General features: G+C 51.4%; 1 protein-coding gene across 1 annotated transcript in view; it reads left to right on the top strand.

The window, feature by feature from the left end:
* Nucleotides 1–19,932, top strand: part of LOC144721480 (estradiol 17-beta-dehydrogenase 11-like) — a 36,188-nt gene that overhangs the window by 5,142 nt on the left and 11,114 nt on the right. The window contains exons 2-6 of the mRNA XM_078599119.1: nt 10,772–11,358; nt 11,605–11,712; nt 12,400–12,531; nt 12,954–13,060; nt 17,750–17,887. Coding sequence (XP_078455245.1) covers nt 11,122–11,358; nt 11,605–11,712; nt 12,400–12,531; nt 12,954–13,060; nt 17,750–17,887 — 722 coding nt within the window. The 5' untranslated portion in view covers nt 10,772–11,121. The remainder of the gene's footprint in view (nt 1–10,771; nt 11,359–11,604; nt 11,713–12,399; nt 12,532–12,953; nt 13,061–17,749; nt 17,888–19,932) is intronic.

Here is a 19,932-nt window from a genome sequence, read left to right as displayed (position 1 = left end):
CCAGTGGCGATGTTCACAGTTCACACACCACACCAGTTACTCGTTTGAGGCTGAGTCGACCTAGGGGAGGCCCAGGACCGGTTCAAATAATCGTCACCGGTAGTGGCCGTGAGCGGGAATCGTACTCGGGTCGCCGGGTTCGTAGCGCAGCGCGCAAACCACTACACTACAATGCGTTACCGCTTGCACATGCACGGGTCACCTGACAGATTTGACGTCACAGCTCACTTGCTGTGCAAAAAATAACTGAATTATTGAGCTCCCCCCCCCCCAAAAAATTGTATTTTTATCATGTGTGCATGGTGTGCAGTCTGGAAAGTACCCACATGGCTCATTTCCAGTTTGTTGCATGTCGGGAAGTACGCTAAACATTTTGAACAGACACACATAATCACAACTTTGCCTTTTATATATATTGAGATGAGATAACCCTGTGAGCCATGCGACTCTTGACTCGGGTACAACCACAACAAAACAAAAACATGAACAAGAAACATCTTAAAGTGAAATCTTGATTTGAAGCTTTCGTGACTGCAGGAATCCATCCTCTTTGGTTCTTTAGGTAAATCCACGTAGTTAGAAAACAAAAACTCAAGTTGCCAGGTTGAAATTAGCTGGGTTATTAAAATAGTGTATCTATATATATAAAAGGGAAATTTGTGATTATAGATAGATCGTTTATTGTCATTGTCACCAGTACAACGAAATTTAAAATGCTCACCAGTCAGGGCATCATTCATAAATTTAAATTAAATGAAACAAGAAAATAAAAATAAAATTAAATGAAAGATAATCAATTTATACTATATCTAAAAACAGCCCAAGTAAACCCACATACCCAAATAAGGTTAGATTTTGTCATTGCACATCTCTATTTCACAGTCAATTGAAAATTCTTCTTCTTTAGTGCTGCCTAACGGCGTGTGCGACTTCACGATGATATTGGTCCCCGTCTAGCACGGCGTGTAGAGTTTGTGCTGTTGTTAATTGTAGCCATGTTTTGATGTTACTGAGCCATGTCGTTTTTGGCCGTCCTGGTCGTTTTTTCCCTTCGATTTTTCCTTCCAGGATTAGCTTTAATAGCTGGTATTTGTGGTCGTTTCGGGCAATGTGGCCTAGGTAGTAACACTTCCTGCTAATGATGGTCTTCAGCAGTTGCCTGTCAGTGCCCATATCTTGCAGAACTTGTGTATTGGTGGTTTTGGCTGTCCATGGGATTTTCAGCATTCTTCGATACAGCCACATCTCGAAAGCTTCGAGCCTTTTTGTTGCTGTTATTGTCAGTGTCCACGTCTCAACTCCGTACAGCAAAATTGACCAGATGTAGCATTTCAGTGTGCGCAGTTTCAGTGATGTACTCAAGTTGCGGTCTGCAAGGAGTGTTTTCCATTTAATAAATGCTTGCCTTGCTTGTTCAATTCTGCTCTTGATTTCGACTTCATGGTTCAACTGATCGTCAATGATTACACCAAGGTATTTAAATCGGTGTACTTGTTCCAATTTTTCGCTACCAAGTTTGATTGTTATTTCGCTTGTAGTTCGGCTGACCTTCATAACCTTTGTTTTCTTTTTATTAATTCGTAAGCCCCATATTTGACTCTCTGTGGCAACCTCATCCAAGATTTGTTGTAGGTCTTGTTCCGAATCGGCCAGCAGTGCAGTGTCGTCGGCATACCTGATGTTGTTGATGTATTGTCCATTGACTTTAATACCAATGTTTTTATCTGCTAGTGTTCGATCAAAAATCTGCTCCGAGTAGATGTTGAAAAGACTGGGTGAAAGTGGGCAGCCTTGTCGTACACCTTTTTGTATTGGTGTTGGGTCTGTCAATTCGTTGTCATATCGGAGTTGGGCTGTTTGCTTCCAATAAAGAGCAATGATGAAGTTGATGTCGTTTTTATCTAGTCCCAGTTGTTTTAATAGAGCTGCTAGTCGGTCGTGGTCGACTGAGTCAAAGGCTTTCTCGTAATCTATGAAGCAGATGTACACTTCTTTCTGATGTTCGTAGCATCGCTGTAGTAGTATCTGTAGACAGAAGATTGCTTCTCTTGTGCCTAGTCCTTTGCAGAAGCCAAACTGTGTGTTCTTCAATGCATTTTCGCATGTGGAGCGTATGCGCTGTTGGATCACCTTCAGGAAGACTTTCAGCACGTGGCTCATCAAGCTTATCAGTCTGTAGTCCTCGCATTTCCGGCTTGTTGCTTTCTTTGGTATTGCCACAAAGATGGATTGTAGCCAGTCGGATGGAATTTTATTGCCATTGTATATTTGATTGTACCAATTAGTCAGTTGTCGTATGTTGTTACTGTCTAATAGTTTGAGCAATTCTACATGGATTGTGTCGGGCCCGCACGCTTTGCCTGACTTAGCTGTTTTGATTGCATGTTCTACTTCTGATGTTAAAATGTGTAGAGCGTCTTTCGACATCTGTTGGTCTTTTTCTGCAGGTGTTCTCGCGGCGCCATAGAGCTTGTGTATATAGTTTGTCCAGGTGTCCATTTTTTCTTGTTTATTTAGGATTGGTTGGTTGTTGTCCGCATACAAGGTAGCTGTTGGGTCTGGTCTGTAGATGTTACCAGCTTCTTTGAGCTTCTTGTGCAGAGTAAAATTGTCATGTTTTTTAATTAGTTCTTCAATCTCGGCGCATTGTTCTTCCATCCACTTTTCTTTTGCCTGTCGGATTGCTTCTCTGATCTTCTGTTGCATTTGTTTGTACTTCTCCAAGTTGTTGTTTTTGTACATTCTTCGTTGGCTCATTAGATCGAGAATACAATGTGTCATCCATCGTTGTTTCTTTTTCGGTGGCTGATGTCCCAGCATGACTTCTGTTGTTTCTGTGATGCATTGTTTGAACGAGCGCCAGTACTCCTGAACATCTGCTGTTTCTGTTGTTATTGAGCGGATGCTATCGTTGAGATGTTGCTGTACTTGTCTTTTATCGGCGCTGTTCTTCAGTTTCTCCAGGTCTGCTCGTCTCGTCTTTGTACATTGTATTGATCGCAATTTGAGTCTTATTGTAGCTGTTACTGGGTTATGATCTGACGATATATCGGCTCCAGGGTAGGTTTTTGCTGTAATCACACTGGACTTAAACCTGATGTTAATTAGGATATAATCGATTTGGTTCCTGACGATGTTGTTGTCGGAGTCTTGCGGCGAGGTCCACGTGTACAGTCGTCGAGGTGGTAATTGGAACCACGTGTTAGCAATACTGAAACGTTCTTCTTGGCAGAATTGAACCAGTCTGTCGCCTCGTTCATTCCTTGTTCCTAGTCCGTGTTCTCCGACAATGTTCTGCATTCGACCGTGGCCAACCTTGGCGTTGAAGTCGCCGAGGATTATAGTGATGTCTTGCTTCTTCAGCGGCTTCAGCGTGTTGGTTAGTTGCTCATAGAACGATTCGATTTCATGATCTTGTTTATCTGCTGTTGGAGCATAAACCTGTAGAATGTTCACGTTGACTTTGTTGCCTGCTAATTGTAGTAGTGCTATTCGTTCTGATACTGGGGTAAAGTTGTTGACTTTATTCGCTAATTTCTTGTGTACTATAAAGGCGACACCGTATGTTTGTTTGGTGTTTTCTTCTCCTCCGGAGCAGAAGATGTGGTGTTCGCTCGATATAAACTTTTTTGTTCCAGGCCATTTAGTTTCGCTTAGACCGATTATGTTGATTTTAAGTCGATCCATTTCTTGTATGACATTGGCTAGTTTTCCTGCTTGAAGTAAACTTCTAACGTTCCAAGTTGCTACTTTGAAAGGGTTCTTTGACACAAGCTCGGAGATTCTTAGCACCCCTGTCCTATTTAAAGGACGCCGATACTCAGGGCCTTTGTTGATTTTGCTTGTCATCATTGAAGTTTTCAAGGGAGCAATAATCCAAGTAGTTTCCCGTTGCTTTCTTGGATCACCATTTATTTGAAAAGGTCATGTGGGGACCTTTCGAAACGGGTTTTGTCTGACGTCTCCACTGAAGTCTTCCCGCCTTGGGTGACCCTTCTGAGAGCACTAGGCTCTCGACGGTATAGCGATCAGCTTCTCAGACGTACACAAACTCTCTCGCCGCGTTAAGGCACCGTTTCTCGAGAGAGCAATTGAAAATACTATTACTTAATAATTAATTAGCATTATTGAGTGTGGTGATCGCTGTAGGATAAAAGCTCTGTTTGAATCTGTTTGTCCTTGTTTTGACTGATCTGAATCGTCTGCCTGATGGCAACAGCTCAAACAGTGAGTGTCCAGGGTGAGAAGAGTCCTTTATAATGTTCTGTGCTTTTTTGATGCAACGTGAACTGTGTAGTTCTTTCAGTGTGGGGAGATGGCAGCCGGCGATCTTTTGGGCTGTGTTGATGACCCTCTGGAGCGCTTTCCTCTGAGCCACTGTGCAGCTGGTGTACCATACACAGATGCAGTATGTGAGAATGCTCTCGATGGAGGCTTGGTAGAAGGACACCAGCAGTTTCTGTGTGATGTTATTATTCCTGAGGATTCTCAGGAAGTAAAGTCTCTGCTGGGCCTTTTTCAGAAGCTCAGTGCTGTTGGCGCTCCAGGTCAGGCCCTCCCCAATGTGGACTCCCAGGAAGCAGAAGTCTGCCACCATCTCCACACAGTCCCCGCTGATGATTAGTGGTGGAGTGTCCGTTTTCTTTCTCCTGTAGTCTATTATGAGCTCGTTGGTCTTTGCGGTGTTAAGGAGCAGGTTGTTGCCCCTGCAGTATGCTGTCAGCCGCTCCACCTCGTCCCTGTAGGCAGACTCATCCCCCCCAGAGATGAGCCCCACCACTGTGGTGTCATCAGCAAACTTCACAATGATGTTGCTATGGTGGACGGCGGCACAGTCATGTGTGTAGAGGGAGTAGAGCAGGGGGCTCAGTACACAGCCCTGGGGGGAGCCGGTACTGAGGCTTAGGGCTGTGGATGTATGACGGCCCACTCTGACCCTCTGTCTGCGGCCCGAAAGGAAACTATGTATCCACATGCAGGTGGAATGTGGAATCCCCAGGTCGCCCAGTTTTTCCACCAGTTTGTGTGGGAGGATGGTGTTAAACGCAGAACTGTAATCCACGAAGAGCATCCGCACATAGCTCCCCTGCTGCTCCAGGTGTGACAGTGCAGCATGTAGTGCTGTGGCCACGGCGTCCTCCGTGGATCGGTTCGCTCTGTAGGCAAATTGGTGGGGGTCAAGGTTTCGGGGCAAGCTTCCTATGATGTGACTCCGGACCAGTTTTTCAAAGCACTTCATCACCACTGGCGTGAGTGCTACTGGCCGGTAGTCGTTGTAGCTGGAAATGTGGGTTTTTTTGGGCAGGGGGACTATGGTGGAGGACTCTAGGCAGGGTGGTACAGTGGACTGTTCCAGAGACAGGTTGAAAATCCTTGTGAAGACTCCAGCCAGCTCGTCAGCACAGTCCCTCAGCACACGTCCCGGGACGCCATCAGGTCCCGCAGCCTTCCTCGGGTTGACGGCCCGCAGCGTGCGCCTCACCTCATGCTCCTCTACTGTGAGGTTTAAGCTGCTGTGGACCGTGAGGTTTGGTGATGCTGTCCCTTGTGGTGTCACCTCAAAGCGGGCAAAGAAGAGGTTCAACTCCTCTGCCAGAGCGGTGTCACCATCAGCAGCTCCGCGGTTGGCCCTGTAGTTGGTGAGGTGCTGGACTCCCTGCCACACCTGCCTGCTGTCGTTACTGTCCAGGCGTTCCTCAATCCTCCTCCTGTAGTCTGCTTTGGCCTCGCGGATGCCTCTCTTCAGGTTAGCTCGGGCTGTGCTGTAGAGAGCTTTGTCTCCGGAGTTGAAGGCGATGTTCCTCTCCTTCAGCAGTTGCTGGACCTCCCGGGTCATCCAGGGCTTCTGGTTGGGGTAAACGCGTTTGTCCACAGTGACAGTGTCTATGCAGTTTTTAATGTAGCACAATACACCCTCCAGGTCCTGATGTTCGAAGACCCCCCAGTTGGTCCTATCAAAGCAGTCCTGCAGCTGCTGGGTGCACCCTCAGGCCAGATGGCGACAGTTTTTGTGATGGTAGGAGCCGTTTTCTTGATGGGGGCGTATGCAGGGATCAAAAGCAGGGACAAATGGTCAGACTGGCCCAGGTGTGGTAGTGGTCTAGCCCTGTAGCCTAGTTTGATGTTGGTGTAGACCTTGTCCAGAATCTTAGTTCCCCTAGTAGCACAGTTAACATGCTGGTGGAATTTAGGGAGTGCTGCCTTTAAGTCTGCATGGTTGAAATCCCCTGCTATAATCAGCACAGCGTCAGGATACTTGCTCTGCTGAGTGCTAATGCTGCCATGTAAAAGTCCAATAGCTGAGTTAGCATTAGCATCCGGTGGGATGTAAACAGCAGTTATCATGACCACAGTGAACTCTCTTGGGAGGTAAATCGGCCTGCATTTAACAGTCACATACTCCAGATCTGGGGAGCAGTGGCTGTCTACAGTCACAGTGTTAGTACACCAGCTCTTATTCACGTACACACAGAGCCCCCCTCCTCTGCTCTTACCGGAGTCTACTGTTCTGTGCTGGCGCTGTGCTGTGTAGCCTGCGAGCTCAATAGCAGAGTCCGGGATGGATGAATGAAGCCAGGTTTCTGTGAAGAGCAGAATGCAGCTGTCCTTCACTACGTTGTTCGCTGTAGTCTGTAGCCTCAATTCATCCATTTTGTTCGCGATGGATCTGGCGTTCGTGAGAAATAGGCTGGGTAGCGGTGGTTTGAGTGGCTGCCTCCGTAGCCTGGCTAGCGCACCGGCCCTGCAGCCTCGCCTCTGTCTTCTCTCTCTACGCCGCCTTCGCCTCCTCCCCGCCGGGATGGTAATCCACGGAGAGCCGGGCCTCCTTGCTAACTCCACTGGAATCTTGTGAAGACGGAGAAACTCGCTTGTAACACTCCGATCGTAACATAGTCCGATCTTAAGGAGATCGTGCCGGCTAAAGGTGTTACTCGCCCGACAAAATGAACACAAAACAAGACATAACGCGAACATAAACAACCATACAAGGCACCGACCGGGTAGACACTGAGCTGCTGCAACTGTGTGTGCCGCCATGATGATGATGATGCATGATGATTATGTGTCTATTCGAAATGTTTAGCATACTTCCCGACATGCAACAAACTTGAAACTTGCCATGTGGGTAGCTTCCAGACTGTACACCATGCAAAAATTCTAAAAATAGACTTTTATATGATTTTTGGGGAGTGGGGGGGAGAATAACCATGAAGTGTGTGAGGCGTCAACCCGCAAACAGGACTGGCGAGAATCGATATCTTGTGAGCGTTTGTGGTATCGATTAAACGGGAATATGCCGATTTTAAAGAAATCTACAACCTTCGATTCCTTTGCGCGATTTAAACAATCGAATCTTGGCGCGCGAGCGTAAGTTTTTTCCACCGCGCGTTGGGTTTTATTTTAATTTTAATTAATGAGGTGACGATCAAAGTTTTATCTTCATTTGTATACGTTATGTTTTTAAAATTTGAGAAATTTTTAAATAACATTTTCCCCCGGGCAACGCCGGGTACTTCCCGCTAGTTTTTCATAACCGGTACCTGGTAAAACAATATGTTTGCCAGGAGTACCACAGAGATATGTCAAGCACCACACGTCTACATTGTTTCTTTTTTTACTGACGAGCAAAGGGAATTGCGGTGGTGTATAAGGATTAGCCAGCAACTGAGACCTCTGGACTTGCGATCCAGAGGTCGCCGGTTTGCGTCGAGTAGCTGGACAGGTCGCGGGCGGCGTTGTGACGCACACCTCGAGAGAGACTTTTGCTCAGGGACCAAGAGTTTACCAAACACTGCACCCCCTGAAGCAGCGGCTGTCACCCCCCTGGGGGCACGTGGCAATGTCCCAGTGGGTACGTGAGGTGATTTATAAATGCGTGAAATATAATGCACGAGTCATTGGTGAATAATCATGCACTAATCTGCCACTGTAAAATAACTACTATAACAATTGTAGTCCGTATGGTAACCGAGAGTAATATAAAGGACCTTTTATAAACTCCGTTAATAAAAAAATGTTTTATCCGCTTGCAGTTAATGATCAGTTTGGATACCTCACCAAATATTGTCGTTCATTATTCATACACTTCTTTCTCAAAAACATGTTGGGTCCGGCCAATGGGGGTACTCGGTTGAAACAAAACTCAACAAAAAGGGTATAGAGTAGGCTCCGACACAAGGTAGAGAACCATTGCCCCAGAGCTCCCTCCGAGGGTGCCCAAGTGAACACTTGCGAGGGTTGCACCTTTACATGTTCACGTGGAACCGAGGGCAAATGCACCACGCGGGGGGGGGGGGTTATGTCGCCGTGTCAATGTTGTGTTTGTTTTACGTTCCCGGTTGCGAATAATCACGGTGCAAGCCTCACTACAATTCCACTGAAAATGATTGCCGGTTCCTAACTTTCAGAACCGCTAACCGATTACGACAAAAGTTACCGGTTATCGTTGAACAACCCCGTTTCATAGGGCAGTGGGCGAAACTCCGCGCCACCCTGTGTCTCCACTGTGCCCAGAGCCAGAGTTCAGCTGTCGACGCAGCGAAAACTTGTTTTACCACCCCTTTACCACCCCTCCCCTTGCATCTACGAGATAAGCTCCCTTATCTCTCTCAGCCACAGTCCACGTGTGGGCTTGTTTTACCAGCACATCACACGCAACACATCACACGTAACACATCACACGGTACCCGAATATGTGCCGTGGCGCTCTATCAAGAAGGGGCATTGCCCGAAATGCCGCCTGTTCTATATTTTTTCCTGTTTACAGTCGCACACACAAACACACAATGATGACACAAATGTCGCAGTTTTATGGTGCACGATGATAGATGATGCATTGATTCGTAAACGCACGATACGTGTTTCGAATTTCATTAAAAACATGTATTGACGTGTTTAGTGATATACGATTGGTGTTGGCTGTAATTTTCTCACGTGGCCTCTGCATCCACGAGAGGCTGTGGAGTCCGACGTTCGCCCCACCGCCCTCGCCGAGCAGGTGGGGCGCAACGTTTGCCCCCTCAACTCCCTCCTCCTCCACTCCCCCCTCCACTCCCCCCTCCACTCCCCCCTCCACTCCCCCCTCCACTCCCCCCTCCACTCCCCCCTCCACTCCCCCCTCCACTCCCCCCTCCACTCCCCCCTCCACTCCCCCCTCCACTCCCCCCTCCACTCCCCCCTCCACTCCCCCCTCCACTCCCCCCTCCACTCCCCCCTCCACTCCCCCCTCCACTCCCCCCTCCACTCCCCCCTCCACTCCCCCCTCCCCCCTCCACTCCCCCCTCCACTCCCCCCTCCACTCCCCCCTCCACTCCCCCCTCCACTCCCCCCTCCACTCCCCCCTCCACTCCCCCCTCCACTCCCCCCTCCACTCCCCCCTCCACTCCCCCCTCCACTCCCCCCTCCACTCCCCCCTCCACTCCCCCCCTCCACTCCCTCCTCCACCGCGCCGTTCGGCACCCGCCGGGCCCCCGCCGACCGGGTGATCAGCCCCCCCCCCCCCCCCGGTTAGCGCACCCTCTGAGGGACATCGCGGGACTAATAATAAGAAGAAGACTAATGAAAAGAGTGTGTCAACTATTAGCTGATCATGAAGCACATTGCTGCCCATTGAGTCACGTGGATACGATCGTTTAGAAGTATTTTAGTTGTTCTTTTTGTTAATTGCATAACTTGCCAATTAATTCATTGATGAAACTAAACGTTTAGAAACCTACGTTACGAATCCACACACTCACAGGAAGACTATTGTGTTGAAATCTTTCTTTTGATCACAGAATCTTTCCCGGGAATGTATTGAAGCCTTAGCCAATTGATAAGCATTTTCTGAAGCATGCACACTGCCGCACACCATTATTCCAAGACATTTCGTTAATTACATAATCTTACCAATGAATTCATTGAGGTATACTTTGCCTTCGGGACATGTTTCTTAATGCCGTCCGTATGAATATCGTCACATTCATTTTTAAGGACTTTTTCTTATCGCCGTATATGCTCGCGTTACTCTGAAGAATGTTTCGATTGTTCTGTTACCCAGTTTAACAACGTAATCATTGAGGGTTAAATGTACGGATCAATGAGGAGAACATCTTCAGGAGTACTGTGTTGACAATTCAAAGCATAAGAGTTCGCATATTAGAATGCTATGTTTTTTTCTTATTAGAGATTAAAGTTGCTTAACACAGAAGTGTCTGAGTGGTGCCTTCCTAAGTTCATGCATAATACTCTTTATTATGAGAACTGTATCCTGCGGTGAGATTTGAATTTGGAGACCTGACATAAAAACACGAAGACATAATCAGTAAATGTTAAAGCGAGAATAATTGTATTATCCCGATTGATAATACAACCCTAGACAACGAAGACGAGCTTAATTCAGCATAATTACATCACACTTGCATAACTTCATACAATTCATTGTATTATCCTGATTGATAATACAACCCTATACAACGAGGCTGAGCCTAATTATCATAACAGCGTACATTATCATAATCGCATACATTCGCATAACTTAATACAATTACACCTTCCTAATCAACATACATTATGCACATAATTACATAATCAGCATAATATCGGATAATTATAAAAAAAAATTCCATTTTCATTTTTTAAAATAATTTTTATACATTTTTCAAGACCCGACATATACAACAGTGTTTTGTGTGTGTAGGGGGGTTGTCAAATACAAATCGCTAGGGATTAGCGCTCCTGGGTCATCGTGAGAGAAAGGACATCATTGCCCCACACCCCTCTCCCCTCCCAGGTTCAACAATAAACCGCGATAACCTCGGCCCCTGAGGGGCGAGCGAGCCCGCACGGAGCGAACCGCACTCGGCGCGGTCACGGTGTGTGCGCTCCGGTGGACGCGGAAGAGGGAGCTGCTCAGAGCGAGGCGGGGTCGGGCGGACTCGGCGTGCCGACTGCGACCTGCGCGAGGCGTCACCGCGACCGCCCTTCCCAGCACCTTCACGCCGAGCAGACGACAACTCTCCGGCACGCTTCCTCCGTCGTCAGCAACAGCCGCCAAACTCCCTCCTCCCCACCGAGGGAACCGCCGCTCGATCGCCACATCTGACAACGCAGAACCCCCCCCCCCCCCAACGGACCCGGACCATGGCAACGCTCGGCGACGTGCCTGTCTTGCTCCTGCTCCTGCTGCGGGTGCTGCTCGAGTGCTGCTGGGCGCTCCTCCTGTGGCCCCTGCGCCTGCTGCAGCTGCTGCCCCGCCAGACGCGCTCGGTGCGCGGCGACCTGTGCGTGGTGACGGGCGCCGCGCAAGGCATGGGGCGCCTCACGGCCCTCGGGCTCGCCCGCCTGGGCGCGCACGTGGCCGTGTGGGACATCAACGGGGTGAGAGGCGCGCGGCGCGACATGGGTTGTTGGCCGGCTGCGCGGGTGAACGTGAATTCGTTTCGAGGCTTAAAGTGGTCGGAGTGATTTTACCGTTTACAGCCCCGAGCCAACGGTGGCAATTTCACACTCCTGGAGCGGTGGCTGAGTCTTTCCACAGGGTTAAACACCGTTGACATCGCCACAAAGTGGTTACATATTTTATCTACCCTGGAGGGGTGATGCACTTTTTGTGTTTCCCCGTAGGAAGGGGCGGAGGACACGGCGGCCCAGGCGCGAGAGCTCGGGGTGCAGGCGCGCGCCTACAGAGTGGACTGCAGCCGCAGGGAAGACATCCAGCGTGCAGCAGAGCAGGTGCACCTCCTGCAGGTCCCACCACCACCTCCTGTAGGCCCCACCACCACCTCCCCTTGCAGGTCCCACCACCACCTCCTGCAGGTCCCACCACCACCTCCTGCAGGCCCCACCACCACCTCCCCTTGCAGGTCCCACCACCACCTCCTGCAGGTCCCACCACCACCTCCTGTAGGCCCCACCACCACCTCCCCTTGCAGGTCCCACCACCACCTCCTGCAGGTCCCACCACCACCTCCTGCAGGCCCCACCACCACCTCCTGCAGGCCCCACCACCACCTCCTGCAGGCCCCACCACCACCTCCTGCAGGTCCCACCACCACCTCCTGCAGGCCCCACCACCACCTCTTGCAGGCCCCACCACCACCTCCTGCAGGCCCCACCACCATCTCCTGCAGGCCCCACCACCACCTCCTGCAGGTCCCACCACCACCTCCTGCAGGCCCCACCACCATCTCCTGCAGACCCCACCACCACCTCCCCTTGCAGGTCCCACCACCATCTCCTGCAAGTCCCACCACCACCTGCTCATACGGGTCTCGCTTTAGGTGCAGGGCATTGCAACTGAGACTCATCCTGATCCTCACCTGGGTAACAAATAAACTTCACTCGACTCTCATTCCCTCCCGAACTCCGTCCCGCCACCTTCCTCTCTCCCCCCTCCCGCCCCAATGCGCCCCCACGTAGGTGAAGAAGGACATGGGGGAGGTGTGCATCTTGGTGAACAATGCCGGGGTCGTGTTCGTGGACGACCTGCTCAGCCTCGAGGACCACGAGATCCAGAAGACGTTTGACGTCAACATTCTGGCTCACTTCTGGGTGAGTAGTACTCGTTTTATCTACCCTGGACGTATGATGGGCACGGTTGGCTACGTACGGTGCGAAATAAATTAATAATAATAATCGACCGATGCCCACCAAGGATTTGACCCTGCAGCCTTCTGTGTGGGTAGAGAAGTAAGTGAGTGGGTGGGTGAATGTGGGTGGGTGTGAGTGGGCGAGCGAGTGAGAGATTTAGTGAGGTGAGTGAGTGGGCGAGTGAGTGAATGCCTGACGCGAGGTGCATAACCCACACACTCAGAACCCCGTGTAGCCCTTCAACAGTCCGGTAGGGAAAGTGCTGTTTAGCAAGCACTTGCAGGGGTCGAACTTCATTGGACCGACCCAGCGAGGACGTTGATGTGATGATTGTGGCTCTCACTGCCCCCCCCGCCCCCCCGCCCCCCCCGCCCTCCCATCAGACTGTGCGCGCATTCCTGCCCAGCATGCTGGAACGAAACAACGGCCACATCGTCACCGTGGCCTCCATGAGCGGCAAAATTGGCACGCCCTTCTTGGTCAACTACAGGTGAGCCTGATGACCGCCTGTGCCCTCGGTGAACAACAGGGGAGGTGGGTTATGAGGTGTTCACCTGGTTGACTGCGGAGTGAAGCGAGATGATCATCTGGTCGGATGAAGTCACGGGACGCCTCCTACGTGGGGCCATAAGATTGGTGTGCCCCCCCCCCCCCATCGTCCCATCCCCCGCATCTCCGACAGCCCCCCCACCATCCCTGATCCCCCCTCACATTGAGAAGGGGGTGTGCTGACACAAAGCCGGCTCTGTGAGATCCGCACACAAAACCCCGTCCCTCTCTGCCTCACTGTGATGATGCGAGGGGGGAGGGGGGAGTAATTGTGACAATAAGGAGATGAGCCCTCCATTCTCCCGTCCCTGTGATTAAAATTAAATGAACATGAGATCTCATCTCTCCGTGGGCTCGTGAGGCACGCCACGAGCTCCGCGTGGTGTGCGCGCAGACTCGTGCATGCGCGTGGCCCGGGACGTCTCTACGTCTATCGTGGGAAGTGGTGGTACATTGAATCAGTCAGAATATTTATCTTGGAGAAATCCGATGAGCTATGAAGATTTTTTTCACAAATGTCCAGTCGGGGCGGTTAAGAATGTTACAACAAACATTACAAAAACAAGATAGGAGCGAAAACTACAAGGAAATAAATCACGAAACTAAACTATCATGCAAAACCCATTGAGATATTAACTTGTTTTTCACAAGCGACCACAAATGATAGCTCAACAAAGTGGCTGATCATTTTGACATTTATAGCAGCAAATTAATCGAAATAATCTCCATGCACGTTTCAAAATGTGAGCGCACTGCACTTCGAACCTGCCAACCCGAGTTGAATTCCCACTCGGCCTTCAATGATTACCTGGTAACGGTGTATAATTATTAGCACTGGGTAGACAAATGAGGCTGGGCATGTTACTAGCTATAGGAGGGGATCTTTGTCTGTACAGTGAGGGAAAAAAGTATTTGATCCCCTGCTGATTTTGTACGTTTATAGATAAATCGTTTATTGTCATTGTCACCAGTACAACGAAATTTAAAATGCTCACCAGTCAGGGCATCATTCATAAATTTAAATTAAATAAAACAAGAAAATAAAAATAAAATTAAATGAAAGATAATCAATTTATACTATATATAAAAACAGCCCAAGTATACCCACATAAGGTTACATTTTGTCATTGCACATCTCTATTTCACAGTCAATTGAAAATACTATTACTTAATAATTAATTAGCATTATTGAGTGTGGTGATCGCTGTAGGATAAAAGCTCTGTTTGAATCTGTTTGTCCTTATTTTGACTGATCTGAATCGTCTGCCTGATGGCAACAGCTCAAACAGTGAGTGTCCAGGGTGAGAAGAGTCCTTTTCAATGTTCTGTGCTTTTTTGATGCAACGTGAACTGTGTAGTTCTTCCAGTGTGGGGAGATGGCAGCCGGCGATCTTTTTGGCTGTGTTGATGACCCTCTGGAGCGCTTTCCTCTGAGCCACTGTGCAGCTGGTGTACCATACACAGATGCAGTATGTGAGAATGCTCTCGATGGAGGCTCGGTAGAAGGACACCAGCAGTTTCTGTGTGATGTTATTATTCCTGAGGATTCTCAGGAAGGAAAGTCTCTGCTGGGCCTTTTTCAGAAGCTCAGTGCTGTTGGCGCTCCAGGTCAGGCCCTCCCCAATGTGGACTCCCAGGAAGCAGAAGTCTGCCACCCTCTCCACACAGTCCCCGCTGATGATTAGTGGTGGAGTGTCCGTTTTCTTTCTCCTGTAGTCTATTATGAGCTCCTTGGTCTTTGCGGTGTTAAGGAGAAGGTTGTTGCCCCTGCAGTATGCTGTCAGCCGCTCCACCTCGTCCCTGTAGGCAGACTCATCCCCCCCAGAGATGAGCCCCACCACTGTGGTGTCATCAGCAAACTTCACAATGGTGTTGCTATGGTGGACGGCGGCACAGTCATGTGTGTAGAGGGAGTAGAGCAGGGGGCTCAGTACACAGCCCTGGGGGGAGCCGGTACTGAGGCTCAGGGCTGTGGATGTATGACGGCCCACTCTGACCCTCTGTCTGCGGCCCGAGAGGAAACTATGTATCCACATGCAGGTGGAATGTGGAATCCCCAGGTCGCCCAGTTTTTCCACCAGTTTGTGTGGGAGGATGGTGTTAAACGCAGAACTGTAATCCACGAAGAGCATCCGCACATAGCTCCCCTGCTGCTCCAGGTGTGACAGTGCAGCATGTAGTGCTGTGGCCACGGCGTCCTCCGTGGATCGGTTCGCTCTGTAGGCAAATTGGTGGGGGTCAAGGTTTCGGGGCAAGCTTCCTATGATGTGACTCCGGACCAGTTTTTCAAAGCACTTCATCACCACTGGCGTGAGTGCTACTGGCCGGTAGTCGTTGTAGCTGGAAATGTGGGTTTTTTTGGGCAGGGGGACTATGGTGGAAGACTTTAGGCAGGGTGGTACAGTGGAGACTATGGTGGAAGACTTTAGGCAGGGTGGTACAGTGGACTGTTCCAGAGACAGGTTGAAAATCCTTGTGAAGACTCCAGCCAGCTCGTCAGCACAGTCCCTCAGCACACGTCCCGGGACGCCATCAGGTCCCGCAGCCTTCCTCGGGTTGACGGCCCGCAGCGTGCGCCTCACCTCATGCTCCTCTACTGTGAAGTTTAAGCTGCTGTGGACCGTGAGGTTTGGTGATGCTGTCCCTTGTGGTGTCACCTCAAAGCGGGCAAAGAAGAGGTTCAACTCCTCTGCCAGAGCGGTGTCACCATCAGCAGCTCCGCGGTTGGCCCTGTAGTTGGTGAGGTGCTGGACTCCCTGCCACACCTGCCTGCTGTCGTTACTGTCCAGGCGTTCCTCAATCCTCCTCCTGTAGTCTGCTTTGGCCTCGCGGACGCCTCTCTTCAGGTTAGCTCGGGCTGTGCTGTTGAGAGCTTTGTCTCCGGAGTTGAAGGCGATGTTCCTCTCCTTCAGCAGTTGCTGGACCTCCCGGGTCATCCAGGGCTTCTGGTTGGGGTAAACCCGAACGCGTTTGTCCACAGTGACAGTGTCTATGCAGTTTTTAATGTAGCACAATACACTATATGTGAACACCTCCAGGTCCTGATGTTCGAAGACCCCCCAGTTGGTCCTATCAAAGCAGTTTGCCCACTGACAAAGAAATTATAAGTCTATAATTTGAATGGTAGGTTTATTTGAACAGTGAGAGACAGAATAACAACAACAAAATCCAGAAAAAGGCATGTCAAAAATTGTATAAATTGATTTGCATTTTAATGAGGGAAATAAGTATTTGACCCCCTCTCAATTAGAAAGATTTCTGGCTCCCAGGTGTCTTGTATACAGGTAACGAGCTGAGATTAGGAGCACACTCTTAAAGGCAGTGCTTTGTTACCTATATACAAGACACCTGTTCACAGAAGAAATCAATCAATCAGATTCCAAATTCTCCACCATGGTCAAGACCAAAGAGCTCTCCAAGGATGTCAGGGACAAGAATGTAGACCTACACAAGGCTGGAATGGGCTACAAGACCATCGCCAAGCAGCTTGGTGAGAAGGTGACAACAGTTGGTGCGATTATTCGCAAATGGAAGAAACACAAAAGAACTGTCAATCTCCCTCGGCCTGGGGCTCCATGCAAGATCTCACCTCGTGGAGTTGCAATGATCATGAGAACGGTGAGGAATCAGCCCAGAACTACACGGGAGGATCTTGTCAATGATCTCAAGGCAGCTGGGACCATAGTCACCAAGAAAACAGTTGGTAACACACTACGCCGTGAAGGACTGAAATCCTGCAGTGCCCGCAAGGTCCCCCTGCTCAAGAAAGCACATATACATGCCCGTCTGAAGTTTGCCAATGAACATCTGAATGATTCAGAGGACAACTGGGTGAAAGTGTTGTGGTCAGATGAGACCAAAATGGTGCTCTTTGGCATCAACTCAACTCGCCGTGTTTGGAGGAGGAATGCTGCCTATGACCCCAAGAACACCATCCCCACCGTCAGACATGGAGGTGGAAACATTATGCCTTGGGGGTGTTTTTCTGCTAAGGGGACATGACAACTTCATCGCATCAAAAGGACGATGAACGGGGCCATGTACCGTCAAATCTTGGGTGAGAACCTCCTTCCCTCAGCCAGGGCATTAAAAATGGGTCGTGGATGGGTATTCCAGCATGACAATGACGCAAAACACACGGCCAAGGCAATAAAGGAGTGGCTCAAGAAGATGCACATTAAGGTCCTGGAGTGGCCTAGCCAGTCTCCAGACCTTAATCCCATAGAAAATCTGTGGAGGGAGCTGAAGGTTCGAGTTGCCAAACGTCAGCCTCGAAACATTAATGACTTGGAGAAGATCAGCAAAGAGGAGTGGGACAAAATCCCTCCTGAGATGTGTGCAAACCTGGTGGCGAACTACAAGAAACGTCTCTAAGTCATGTTTTGCAGAGGGGTCAAATACTTATTTCCCTCATTAAAATGCAAATCAATTTATAACATTTTTGACATGCGTTTTTCTGGATTTTGTTGTTGTTATTCTGTCTCTCACTGTTCAAATAAACCTACCATTAAAATTATAGACTGATCATTTCTTTGTCAGTGGGAAAACGTACAAAATCAGCAAGGGATCAAATACTTTTTTCCCTCACTGTATCTGTATGGCTAAGTCGCCGCGTGTGCGCCATTCTCAGCTCCTCGAAGTTCGCCGCCGTGGGTTTCTCCGAGGCTCTGCAAGCGGAGCTGCGCTTGCTCGGCCGGGACGGCGTCCGCACCACCTGCCTGTGCCCCTACTTCGTGAACACCGGCTTCGTGCAGAACCCCCAATCACGGTGAACACCCGCCACGGCACTCCTGCTCCACCCACTCCTCCACCCACTCCTCCACCCCACTCCTCCACCCACTCCTCCACCCGACTCCTCCACCCGACTCCTCCACCCCACTCCTCCACCACACTCCTCCACCCCACTCCTCCACCCACTCCTCCACCCCACTCCTCCACCCCACTCCTCCACCCCACTCCTCCACCCCACTCCTCCACCCCACTCCTCCACCCCACTCCTCCACCCACTCCTCCACCCCACTCCTCCACCCACTCCTCCACCCACTCCTCCACCCACTCCTCCACCCCACTCCACCACCCACTCCTCCACCCCACTCCTCCACCCCACTCCTCAACCCACTCCTCCACCCACTCCTCCACCCACTCCTCCACCCCACTCCACCACCCACTCCTCCACCACACTCCTCCACCCACTCCTTCACCCCACTCCACCACCCCACTCCACCACCCACTCCTCCACCCACTCCTCCACCCCACTCCTCCACCCCACTCCACCACCCCACTCCTCCACCCCACTACTCCACCCCACTCCTCCACCCCACTCCACCACCCACTCCTCCACCCCACTCGTCCACCCCACTCCTCCACCCCACTCCTCCACCCCACTCCTCCACCCCACTCCACCACTCCCACCTCCACCCCACTCCTCCACCCCACTCCTCCACCCCACTCCACCACTCCCACCTCCACCCCACTCCTCCACCCCACTCCACCACTCCCACCTCCACCCCACTCCTCCACCCACTCCTCCACCCACTCCTCCACCCACTCCTCCACCCCACTCCTCCACCCACCCACTCCTCCACCCCACTCCTCCACTCCACTCCTCCACCCACTCTACCACCCACTCCTCCACCCCACTCCTCCACCCACTCCACCACCCACTCCTCCACCCCACTCCTCCACCCTACTCCACCACCCACTCCTCCACCCCACTCCACCACCCCACTCCACCACCTACTCCTCCACCCCACTCCTCCACCCCACTCCACCACCCACTCCTCCACCCCACTCCTCCACCCCACTCCTCCACCCCACTCCTTCACCCCATTCCACCACTCCCACCCCACTCCTCCACCCACTCCTCCACCCCACTCCTCCACCCACTCTACCACCCACTCCTCCACCCACTCCACCACCCACTCCTCCACCCCACTCGTCCACCCCACTCCTCCACCCCACTCTTCCACCCCACTCCTCCACCCCACTCCTCCACCCCACTCCACCACCCACTCCACCACCCACTCCTCCACCCACTCCACCACCCACTCCTCCACCCACTCCACCACCCACTCCTCCACCCCACTCCTCCACCCACTCCACCACCCACTCCTCCACCCCACTCCTCCACCCACTCCTCCACCCCACTCCACCACCCACTCCTCCACCCCACTCCTCCACCCCACTCCACCACCCCACTCCACCACCCACTCCTCCACCCCACTCCTCCACCCCACTCCACCACCCACTCCTCCACCCCACTCCTCCACCCACTCCTCCACCCCACTCCTCCACCCCACTCCTCCACCCCACTCCACCACCCACTCCTCCACCCCACTCCTCCACCCCACTCCACCACCTACTCCTCCACCCCACTCCTCCACCCCACTCCACCACCCCACTCCACCACCTACTCCTCCACCCCACTCCTCCACCCCACTCCTCCACCCCACTCCTCCACCCCACTCCACCACCCCACTCCACCACCTACTCCTCCACAACACTCCTCCACCCCACTCCTCCACCCCACTCCTCCACCGCACTCCTCCACCCCAGTCCTTCACCCCACTCCACCACCCACTCCTCCACCCCACTCCTCCACCCACTCATCCACCCCACTCCTCCACCCACTCCTCCACAACACTCCTCCACCCCACTCCTCCACCCCACTCCTCCACCCCCACCTCCACCCCACTCGTCCACCCACTCCACCACCCACTCCTCCACCCACTCCACCACCCCACTCCTCCACCCACTCCTCCACCCACTCCTCCACCCCACTCCTCCACCCCACTCCACCACCCACTCCTCCAC

The sequence above is a fragment of the Lampetra planeri genome, chromosome 12 (assembly GCF_965212315.1).
Source record: "Lampetra planeri chromosome 12, kcLamPlan1.2.h2, whole genome shotgun sequence".
In the NCBI taxonomy this organism is placed as follows: Eukaryota; Metazoa; Chordata; class Hyperoartia; order Petromyzontiformes; family Petromyzontidae; genus Lampetra; species Lampetra planeri.
Note: the sequence above shows the minus strand (reverse complement) of the source record. Positions and strands in the feature narration are given on the sequence as shown.